The 11,958-nt window shown below is 38.3% G+C and overlaps 2 protein-coding genes and 1 pseudogene across 2 annotated transcripts; 1 reads left to right on the top strand and 2 right to left on the bottom strand.

Moving 5' to 3' along the window:
• Positions 1-584: 584 nt before the first annotated feature.
• LOC137734327 (uncharacterized) lies at positions 585-1,169 on the bottom strand. Its single transcript, XM_068473615.1, has one exon. It carries the CDS (start codon positions 1,167-1,169, stop codon positions 585-587), a length of 585 nt encoding a protein of 194 aa, XP_068329716.1.
• A 3,216-nt stretch (positions 1,170-4,385) lies between these two features.
• On the top strand, positions 4,386-8,236 carry LOC137733707 (transcription factor EGL1-like). The gene is made up of 8 exons (XM_068472865.1): positions 4,386-4,793; positions 5,224-5,484; positions 5,654-5,750; positions 5,902-5,916; positions 6,032-6,088; positions 6,192-7,091; positions 7,220-7,648; positions 7,889-8,236. Exons 1-8 carry the CDS (start codon positions 4,678-4,680, stop codon positions 7,958-7,960), a joined length of 1,947 nt encoding a protein of 648 aa, XP_068328966.1. The 5' UTR covers positions 4,386-4,677; the 3' UTR covers positions 7,961-8,236.
• Positions 8,237-8,966: 730 nt separating this feature from the next.
• On the bottom strand, positions 8,967-10,319 carry LOC137733345 (gibberellin 20-oxidase-like protein; annotated as a pseudogene).
• Positions 10,320-11,958: the final 1,639 nt, after the last annotated feature.

Here is an 11,958-nt window from a genome sequence, read left to right as displayed (position 1 = left end):
TACGGGTCCTGGGGATACTGATACTGTCCCGGGGCATAAGGAACAGCATCACCCTGGTAGTGGTAGGCACCACCTCGACCTGTCTGTCCATAACTACCCGGACCCTGAATCTGCTGAATCGGCGCAGGTGGCGGCAAGAAAGTCTGATGCGGCTTCTGCTGCTGACTCTGGGGACAATTTGCAGCCTGATGTCCCATTTGCCCACACGTAAAGCAACCATTGCTGCCACGCCTGCACTCACCAAAATGCCGATTATTACATCTGCGGCAAACTGGAGCTCTGCCTCTACCACCCTCACCCTGTCTCTAGCCTCGAGCACCACTAGCAAACCTACCTCCTCGTCCCTGGCCAGTGGCACTAAAACCACCGCTAGAAGAACTCGAACTAGTGCCACCTCTCTTGAAGTTCTGAGTCCTACGAGGCCCGAGCGACGCTTGACCTTTACCCTTATCCTCTTTCTTCTCATTACCATCTTTTTCTTCTTCTTCACTCTCGCTCGGCATGTTCTCTGAATCCTCAATCCTCAACAATATCTCGTAAAAATCCTGGTAGGTATCACAGTGGGTAGTGGTCGCCATCGAGCGTCACTTCTTCCTTGTGCCTAAGCGGAAACGATGAAGCATCTCCGCCGGATTACCAGCAACGTCTGGATGGTAGCGAGACAAATCAGTGAACCTGCGGTAGTACTCATTCGCCGTCAACTTCCCCTGTCTCAACTTCGTGAACTCCTGCTTCTTACGATCAATATACTCAGGAGGCACAAACCTTCTCCTGAACAACTCCTGGAAAACATCCCAATCAGTCCTCTCAGTTGGAGTCAAACGACCAGATTCCTGCTCCCACCAGGCTGCAGACTCCTTACCCAAAAACCATGATGTCGTCTCAACCCACCTCTCGACAGGAAGGTTCCCCTGATTGTGCAACACACGAAAAGTCTTCTCAATGTGCTCTAACCATCGCTCTGCACCCTCGTGACCCTCGCTACCTTCGAACTTATCCAATTTCAAATTGTACATAGTTTCCAGAGGAGTCCTCTGGGGAGGGCGGATCGTCGATTGAATAGCGGTAGCAATAGCTTCCCCCAGCTGGGCAATATCGGGGAAACTAGGCTCATCAGAGCGACGTGGTTCCCGACGAGGCATAATTCTGACAGAAGACACCAAAACCATTAGAAAATTACAAAAGCACATGACTACCAAACCTACGCTCTGATACCAAACTGACACACCCCGACCGAGATCAGGGCGTGCTGGCCGTCACGCGGAGGTGACGTAACCATGTGCACAGTGCGGAAGCAAATAAAACAATCATGGAAATGGTAATACGAATAAATAAAAACTGGTTTACATGAAATGATAATAGGTGCAAACATAAGTGTGACACAAGTTCAGAGCATAACGCCTAAAGCAGTCCAAACGAAAATGACGCAACAACAGTACACCCGAAGGTGGCCCTACGCTGGTGATCGTCTGTCAGAAATGCCGGGAAAGCCCTCTGGGAAACCACCGAACCTGCTAGACAACTAGAACCTGGAGGGGCGCAAAACAAAAGCATGAATGGGCAAAAACAAAGCTTTTCGAAAACCATTTAACAAATAAGTTCTAACCCCTCGCCGTAAAACCTGTATACTTCCCAGAAAATAAACATATGTACGTATATATATATATATATATATATATATATATATCAATCATGCTCCAGGATATGCCATGCCAAATCTCACAATGAAATTCAAGTGCTCAGGTAAAAATCATATCAATATCATATAGTCTGGCAGCCGGAGTCACCTAACGTGACTTGTACGGCTGAATTTAGAGCTCAAATCTCAATCTCACTAACTGAACCTACCCACGAGTCGGAACCACCTAAAGTGGTCTGTACGACAGGCCTGGGTGTAATACATATAAACGCTCTAGTGCTACGATCACGTGAAGGCTGTGCGAATAATCGCGAGTCACCTACGAGTCAGAACCACCTAATGTGGTCTATACAACAGGACTGTGCACCTAACTTGGATCCAAGCTGAGCGTGTGGTGCGGGAGGTGAACATCACGTGAAGGACTGTGCCCTACTCTGGGCGGGAGCACTAACACCGGGGGTGCAGGTTATGAGCTCTCTAAGCATCTCAATTCGCCACTGAATGTAAACATGAATAACACTTACCTGTGCGTTCGCAGCACCCAATATGCATATGTATATATATACAACTAATAATGCAACCAATGATGCATAAATAACGATAATCTAATGCATGGCATATGGCAAATGACAATTCAAATCAATTTCTGGGAAAATATAAGTATATAGGTATATACAGAAAACCAAAAGCCCACTCACAGATATGTGGAAAGGTCGTAGCCCCCCTGCCTCGAGTGACCACGCTCGTCCTCGGGATAGGTATCACCTATATGTGAAACAACTACAAAAACGTTAATTTTAAAGCACATAACCAACCTTTTGAAATAACTTCTCATAGAATGCTCAAATGGGGTGTATGAATACACCAACGTGACCTACTCAACCTCAGGAACATCCTCATATTTTTAAAATAATTTTTCACCACCGCATGCGCCCTCACGCGCCGGCCACGCGCAGGCACGTGCCTGGCACGCTGACGGCGTCAACTGACGCCATAAGGGAATATTCCGTTATCCCTAACGGTTTCTGTCAACAGCGTCAGGAATATTCCATCGCACTTGACGGAATATTCCGTCGTCTTCTCCGGCGAGCCTCCGGCGTCGGAAAATCGGGAAAATTTCAAACTTCGATATCTTCTTCGTTTTTCAACCAAATTTCACAAAATTGGTACCAAAATGAAGCTTACAACGAGAGGAACACAATCATACACTTTCAAGTGCTAAAAACCACAAAATCTCACCTGGAAAATCACCCCAACTCCGCCCAACCTCGAAACTCGTGATCCCGACGTCCAAAACCTTCAAACGAACCACCCCGAGCCTCCTAGGGACCTCACCAAGCTTCCTACAAGCTTGAAATTTCCTAAAACGTGAGAAATCACGTGTGCATGAACAGTACCCAAAATCGGGCATCGTGGATTCGACGTGAAAACGAAGGTGTTCTTACTTGAAAAAGGTATGGTTGGACTCCTACAAGCCTCACGAGCTCGAATATGTGCTTGGATTCCACGATCTGTGAAGGTTTGATAGGTTTGTGGGTGTGTTCGTACGTTTCAAAGGAAATGGGAAGGAATGGGGACTCGGGACAGTGTGCAGGAAACAGGAGGAAAGGTTGTGGTGTGTGGGAAAATGTGTGTGGCCTACAACATGCCAACCAAACTCAAAAACAACCAATAAACGTAAAGAAATCGAACTGGGGGCAATTTTGTCTTTTCACACGTACGTTGTAATATTTCTGGGACGGGCTGTCACATTGTACACAAGAACTCCGCGACCAAAATGGTCAGATAAAAAACATAGTGATCAAAATAGATTTTGGGTACAAACACAGTGATTAAAATAGTTTTAAACCAAAAGAAAGGGTAATTAGCTAAAGTGATCTACTTTTGACATTTTGTTGTTGAAGAATCTAAATCAAATATTCACTACATAACGATTATATATCGATCATTTTTTAACAATACAACGATGATATAATAACAACATGCTAAGAAAGAAAAAAAGCATATATGTACCCAAATGTCAAAATGAATCATTCAGCCAAAAGTCCAAAAAAATGAAAATATATATATTTTTGGTAAATTTGAGTTTTGTTAGGTTCGTTAAAGTAGTGTACTTTCTCATATACCAAAATTCAATTATAGAATGTCAACTTGTATAAAGAACAAAGTATATTTTTGTAGCAGACTGGCTCCTTAAGATCAAGGAAGAGTTTCTCCCTAGGATACTTTGTAACCGATTGACGAAAGTTCATGCTTATACTTAGAACAGTTCAAATTATAAATCACTCTGTAAATATCATCTATACAAATTGATTAAAAATAAGGTCGTTCAGTCATCATTCGTAATGCTTTTAATGTAGTCGTTCATTTGTTTTTATACAACTTGATGACTGAAGGATGTCATATTTTATTGATTTTTTTTTAATAAAAGATCTTTAAAGTGATTTATAATATAAACGGTTCTGATCATAAATAAGAAATTTTATAAATTCATTACAAAGCATATTGAGGAGGAAAATTTAGTATAGTATTTGGATTGTATAAATAAAATATATTTTCAAAAAATAAAATAAAAATACCTCATTAAGAAGTGACGTTGGGTTTGTAATCAAGTAAATTACTCTTTTTGTTTCACAGAAATAAGAATTACTTAATTGAAAAAAAAACACAAGACGAAGATTCTTGTGCAAAATTCAAGCTTAAAAAGGCAGAACTCCAACACTGTGTACGTCTTTACCACCACCAAACAAAGTCGTACTTCACGGTTTGCTTCTAAAGTATAAGACCAAGATAAACTCCATAGCTCAACTTTGCAGCCTTCTGGTTTTCTGGTCTCCAAAGAACTGTAAAATATGTGCCTGCACTTCACTGAAATCCCCCTCAAAACTCTGATATAAATCATGGGTTTTCTGCAGAAATCACTAATAGCATTCAGCTGAAACCAAGATCCAAGAAAAAACCCAAATTTTCTTTTTTTCTTGGCTGATGAGCTTGGTGGGTTTTTTAATTGTGTAAGTTGAATTATATTTGTGAGGAAAATGGCTCAGAACCATGAGAGGGTGCCGGGGAATCTGAGAAAACAGTTTGCTGTTGCTGTGAGGAGTATTAAGTGGAGCTATGCAATTTTCTGGTCATTATCAACTGCACAACAAGGGTAATATGCTTTTTTCTTTTTCTTTTCAAGTATTTATTTTTATTTTATTTCCTAGGTGATGAACAATTTTCAATTTTGTCTTGCTTTTTTATAATTCTGTGCAAGTAAAATGAAGAAGTTCTGCAGTATAAAAAAGGGTCAAATTAAGATGAATCTGACGTTGTTTATGAACTTACGCTCCGGTAAAGCGAGTTATTTGAGCTTAAATCCCTTTGAAAGTGAAAGAAAAAATTAATTTGGAAGGAAAACCGGAAAATTATAATTTGAAAAGTGAAAATGTCCTCTTTTAATTGGAAAGTAGGCTAAAATTTAACAAACTCTGCATCCCTAGATGCAGTTTTTCTTTTTTTGGTTTTCTTCGGTAGGTATCAGTTATTGTTGCTTAGGACAGTTCGTGTTTAGCTTTAAATTATGATCTTTTTTTTTGTAGGGTGCTGGAATGGGGTGAGGGGTACTACAATGGAGACATCAAAACCCGAAAAACAGTTGAAGGTGTGGAACTTAAAACCGATAAAATGGGTTTACAGAGGAATGTGCAACTCAGAGAGCTGTATAAGTCTCTTCTAGAAGGTGAGCCTGAGACTGAGCGGCAAGCTAAAGCGCCTTCTGGTGTATTGTGCCCGGAAGATCTCACAGATGCCGAGTGGTATTACTTGCTTTGCATGTCCTTCATATTCAATCCTGGCGAAGGGTACTATACTGATCTCTTCAACTGGTGTAAAAAATGTTCCCTTGTTTTATTGCTTAATGTTTCTGTTCGCGTGTATTTATGTGTTTTCCTTTCTTTTGCTTCTAGATTTCATGTCAGCTTATATGTTCCATATTATGATTTTGTAACTTTTTTTCCACTTTGTGTATAGTTTGCCAGGAAGAGCATTGGCAACTGGTCAAACCATTTGGTTGTGCAATGCTCAACATGCGGATAGTAAAGTTTTCTCGCGCTCTTTGCTGGCGAAGGTAGGTTTTTCTTGGTTGTGATTTGTTTAAAGTTACTGCTGATTTCAGCTCCTGTAAATTTTCTAATATTAAAGATGCAGATTGGACTGACTGCTTTTGTTTTCTCTGTTAACTTGTTCTTCTACGGATGGATATCAACGGTTGCTCACAGAGTGCATCTGTTCAGGTATAGTGATTCCTTCGTGGTATTCATCTTCTGGTTCATTCCACATTATGTTTTATTTGTTAGTTTACTTCACAACGCCATCAATGTCATATTTTTCAACGCTTTTGCTTTTCAGACTGTAGTCTGCTTTCCCTACCTGGGGGGTGTTGTTGAGCTAGGTGTGACTGATCTGGTAATTTCTCTTCTTGAGTTAAATTACTTTCGGTTTCCAGTTATTTTAACAGTTTTAATTTGTCTTCGTTTAAATAATTCTTCTCCTTCTGTGATATCTAAAGGTATCGGAGGACCTTAATCTCATTCAACACATCAAGGCTTCCTTACTAGATTTTTCAAAGCCTGATTGCTGTGAGAAATCTTCCTCTGCCCCTCACAAAGCGGACGATGATTCAGAGCAAATAGTTGCCAAGGTTGACCATGACGTAGTTGATACATTGCCTTTAGAGAACCTATATTCCCCTTCGGAAGAAATCAAATTTGATCAGAGGGGAATGAACGGTTTACACGGAATCCATGAAGAGGTCAACATGGACTCTTCTGATGAATGTTCTAATGGTTGTGATCACAATCATCAGACAGAAGACTCCATGATGCTTGAAGGTACCAATGCTGTGGCTTCTCAGGTTCAGAGTTGGCATTTCATGGATGAAGACTTCAGCAGTGGCGTTCAAGATTCCATGAATTCTAGTGACTCCATATCTGAAGCTTTTGTTAATCAAGGAAAGGCTCACTCTGTTGCTGAACGCGAGAATGTGAACCATATCCATTTAAAGGAACTTCAAAACTTCAATGACACAAAACTAAGCTCTTTGTATCTTGGATCTGTTGATGAACATGTACACTACAAAAGAACTCTTTCTACTCTTCTAGGAAGCTCAATGAGGCTGATTGAAAATCCATGTTTTTGCGACGGAGAGAGCAAATCCAGTTTTGTGAAATGGAAGAAAGAAGTTGTTCGTAGTTGTAGGCCAACAGTACATCAGAAGACATTAAAGAAGATTTTGTTCACAGTTCCTTTAATGTATGGTGTTCACTCTCGTATGGCAACCGGTATAGAAAATACGGGAAAAGATTTGCTCCCAAATTTGCAAGGTGACGATATTAACAGGGAACATGATAAAATGAGAGAGAATGAAAAATTGTTGGTCCTCAGGTCGATGGTTCCTTCTATCAGTGAGGTAACTTTAGATGCCTGTGTTGAAAACCATCTTTACATTTATTTTGACTAAAAATTTCATGTTCTGTCATGTACTATTTTGTAATAACATACTTTCCGTAATTTGAATTTACTGAATTTTCTTTTTAGGTTGATATCCTTGATGATACGATCAAGTACTTGAAAGAGCTTGAGGCACGAGCAGAAGAGATGGAATCCTGCATGGACACCGTGGAAGCTATTTCTAGAGGGAAATTCCTGAACAGGGTAGAGAAGACATCAGATAACTATGATAAAACAAAGATGAACAATGTGAAAAAGTCTTTAGTAAAGAAGAGAAAGGCCTGTGACATTGACAAAACTGACCCCTATCCCAATATGCTTGTTTCCGGAGAAAGCTTGCCACTAGATGTGAAAGTGTGTGTAAACGAGCAAGAGGTTCTGATAGAGATGAGATGCCTTTACCGGGAATATATCTTGCTTGATATAATGGATGCCATTAACAATCTGTACTTAGATGCACACTCGGTCCAATCATCCATCCTTGACGGTGTTCTCATGTTGAGCCTTAAATCAAAGGTTTGTACTTCTGAGCCTTCTGGTGTAATACAATACGATTGATGGAACTTGTAGTTGCATTCTAACTGGCTCTACAACATATCCGGTGACCTAAAATGCCCGTCCTGAATCATCCACATTATTAGTCAATCCAATGTCAATAAGTCCTCCATTCGATTTGAATTCTTTCGTTGGTTTGCTTTCATATTCAAACATTCTGATGCTGCTACATTAACTGTTCTCTTTCTGAGTTGGTTTCAGTTTCGAGGAGGGGCGATTTCACCAGTGGGGATGATTAAGCAGGCGCTTTGGAAAATTGCTGGTAAGTGCTGAGAAGCCGGACAAAGCTAATGATGTAGTTGTAGGATTTCTATGCAGGAAGAGTAATGTAGCTGCTTGATGAAAAATCTGTAGCAGTAACTGGGGCAGTTTGATCTGGTTCGTAACATGCATTCCCCAGTTTTACCGTTTAACCTTATCATTGGATAATAAGCTTCAGTAGTAGTAACTTTGTTCATGTGAATGTGATGGACAAATGGAACAACCAAATTCCAATGTAACTTGTCTAGTATCATATGTGATTTCAATAAAGTAGTAAGTTTTTCTCTTTTGCTTCTGTTACTGCCACTGTAAATGTTGGAGACAAATCAACATCAAGTTTTTCTCTTCATTTCCGAAGAACCATGGAATTTTCGTGAATAATGTGTAGCATCATTCCAATTTGCATGTATTTATTGACATAAAAAAAATTAGATGAAAGGAAGGCCATGTCCCATGAATTTCTAACACCTTCTGAGCACAACGTATATAACAATTTTGGGATCTCTTTCAATTTCCAGACATAGAATTCAAGATAAAGTGTTCACCAATCAACAGTAGTTGCATCATTGAATTTGTAAGTTGGAGTTGGATTACTTTATTTGGAATGCATTGGCAAAGCAATGCCAAGTTGCCAATTGCCCACCATCTTCACGTTTTCAAAATTAAATAATTCTTTCAGCTAATTCTTCAAAGAAACAAAAAGTGATAGGCAGAAGAGAGTACCACCTATGTCATTTATCACTTGAGGCGAGAAACAGAAAGAAATTGAGGAATGCAAATCGAGTGAAACATGACCAAACAAGTAGAACAGATAAGATGTCTATGACATGAAAATACATTTTTCCATAAATTTTCCAAGATGAAATGAATAATTGTTTGGAATTATAGAAAAATAAACATGCTTATAATAAGGACAATAATGATAAAATACAAGGACTAGTGTGAAAATAATGCTAATAAGCACAAGCACACTGGTACATACAAATTTAATCACAACCATTACAATTTTAAAGCCAGATTATCATATAATAAAATTCCTAATTTTGCTAAATTTATTACAAGAGACTTTCAATTCGTTTTTAACTGTCACTTTTGGTAATTTGGTGATTAATCCCAGCAAAATCCCTTACAGTAAACCCAACTTTTTCAAACTTCCCTCTCTCATTGCTCTCTCTGAACTTCAAATAATCCAAGCAAACAAATGGCTTGTAGATCCTCTCATTACCCTCTCCCACCACATCTTCTGGTGCAAAAATCACCTTCTCATCCTCGAAACACCAAAAAATGGCCATCGAAATGCGATTTTTCGGCTGCTTTAAAATGACTCTATGTTCTGATGACCTCAAATTCTCATTGCTTCAAGCTTGAAACATGTCTCCTACGTTCATCACCAAGGTCCCCTCACATGGAGTTATGTCCATCCACTTTCCCTCCCTTGGTCTCACTTGAAGCCCTCCGATTTCGTCTTGGTACACAATCGTCACACAGCTCATGTCAGTGTGCATTCCAAGTCCAACTTCTTGATGTTGATCTTCCAAACTTTCTGGAGGGGTTGAGTAGTTGTTCACTCTCAAGTAACCATGGCACTTTTTGAATTCGGATTCGTAATGTTTCTTCTCCAATCCTTCCCCCAAGCTCATCAAAGCAATCTTTACGATTTTCTTTGATAGTTCTGCCATCTTGCTCCCATATTCCTGTAATATTTCACTAGTAGAAAGAAATAAATAATCAAAAAAACAAAAAAAAAAATATAACCTCAAGCAAAATTTCTTTCGATACAAGCAACATTGCATCAAAGAGAAAATCAAACATAGGACCTCGGATGCAGGAGTGAGCGCTTTTTAACTTTGAATTACAACTCCCTTTCTGACCTCAAGATAATTAGGATGAAGAGAAATTACATAAAGAAAAGGTAAACAGAAACATCTTTATAGAATATATATATATATATATATATATATAGTTTTATATATATACACAAACACAGAGTGCATAGATACAGTTATAATACCTGAATTCAGAGTTGTGTTGGTCATAGAGAACGTGCGCAGAAGTTTGAGCAGAATCAAAGAACTTGGGACCAGAAACTCTGAGGCTTTCAAAGAAGGGAGAGGCTATGAAGTGAGGGGTATAAGTTTTGGCAGAAGACAAAGGGCCAAGTTTGAGTTTGGTATCAAAAGGGAGGCTGAAAAGGTCATTTGACAGAGAATATAGTTTTCTGAAAAGATCTTTAGATCCCGTGATTGGTGATGTGGAAGAAGCCCCATGTTTTGAAGGCTTCAGCTAGAGAGGATAGAGAAGTTGAGTCCAATATTGCCTGAGAAATGTCTAGCGTGGGGAGTTTCACAGACGTTTGAGATATTTCTGGCATTGCACCTAGAGTGTCTAGAGCCTAGAATGTAGGTTAAAAGGTTTACTTTGTCCATATGGGTTTAAGGTACTAAATAGATGGTTGGTTAAAGTCTAGTTCAAAGGGGTAGCACGTAGATTAGCTTGATACGCGTTATTGTGTGCGGGTTTTATTTAGTAATTTTACAGTTTTGATATATTTAGGATGCTCTTTTAGATAAGGATAATATCAGAGATCAAAATTTTTAAAAAATTTGCAAACCAAATGATGTGGTAGTTGATGATTTGATTATTACTTAAACGTTGATTAAGTACTTATTTCATATTGGTGACACATCATTTGGTTTGCAAATTTATTTCAAAATTTTGATCTCCCTAACATTACCCTTTAGATAATAAATATTGTTGTGCATAAGGGAGATCAAATTTTATATTCCTGAATAATTTTATAGTCTTAATATTATTCAAGACGCTCTTTTTTAGATAATGAGTGGTGTCAAAGTCAGACTTTATGCTTTCTTTAATTTAAGCACCGAAAGTAATAAAGCTTCCCCGTACGGGCGAGGTTTCTCATATCTTGGTAACGCAGATAAAATGGTGTACAATGATAGGGCATCGATTGTATATTGACATTGGAAAATGGAAATTTAGTTGTTTCTTCACATATTTTTTTCCAAATATATTGACATTGGAAAGTGGAAATTTAGTTGTTTCTTCATATAATGTTTTTTTTCTTGGAAACTGTTTCTTCATATAATTAAAATCATTTTGACTAAAATAATATATCAGAACTTTCGTAAATTAGTTGTATGTAATTCCAAAAATCAACCGTATACATCATGTTTGAGTATATAGACTTGAAATTTAAGTCTAAATTTTTGTTTTTATTTGAAGCAATCTTAAGTCAGTCGGTTCAAGGAAGCTAATTAAATAATTTAATTTGCAGTCACAAATTAAGAGCCAAGAGTACAGGCTGTAGGTAGGTATCCAGGTCATATGTATGGACTTTCTTAAATTTTGTTAGCATGTTATGCATGGCTTCTGGGTTCTCTATATAATATAAAACCCTAATTATATATTGTTATTCCTGGAAAACGTTTTTGACCAGCAAAGCATATGTAGGAGTAGAAAATAGAACATCACGCGAAACCCATACATTCGTTTAGAAGAATTAATGGACATCATGTGTAACATTATGTATATAAAGTATTGTTGCATGTCTGCCACTCTAGTTTTCCGCAGAGAAAAAAAAAAAAAAATCCAAAGAGGCATGTCACTTCTGGTTTGGTATTGTTGTGCTTTGAAAAAAAAACTGCTTCTGCTGTGCTGTGAGAATAAGCAGCTGTAAAATAAAGCAAGAGAGTGTTTGGTAAACTTTTTTATAAAAGTGCTTTTAAAAAAAAAAAAAAAAAGCAGTATTATAGTGTTTGGTAAAATAGATGTGAAAAAAAGTCGGTTTTTCAAAGCTGGGTTTTGCAGCTTCTTGTTTTTGGCTTTTTTTCACCCAAAACTGTGAAAAAAAGCTGAAGCTGAATGTTTAACAAACACAAAAACAGCTCCTAGCTTTTTTTTATACTAGTTTTTTTCAGAATCACCTCAGTACCAAATCAGGCCTTAGTTTATCTTTTTAGCCTTCACGGTACGGGAAAAAACTTTATTTA

Source organism: Pyrus communis, chromosome 5, assembly GCF_963583255.1.
Source record: "Pyrus communis chromosome 5, drPyrComm1.1, whole genome shotgun sequence".
Taxonomy (NCBI): Eukaryota; Viridiplantae; Streptophyta; class Magnoliopsida; order Rosales; family Rosaceae; genus Pyrus; species Pyrus communis.
This window is presented reverse-complemented; position numbering and strand designations above follow the sequence as displayed.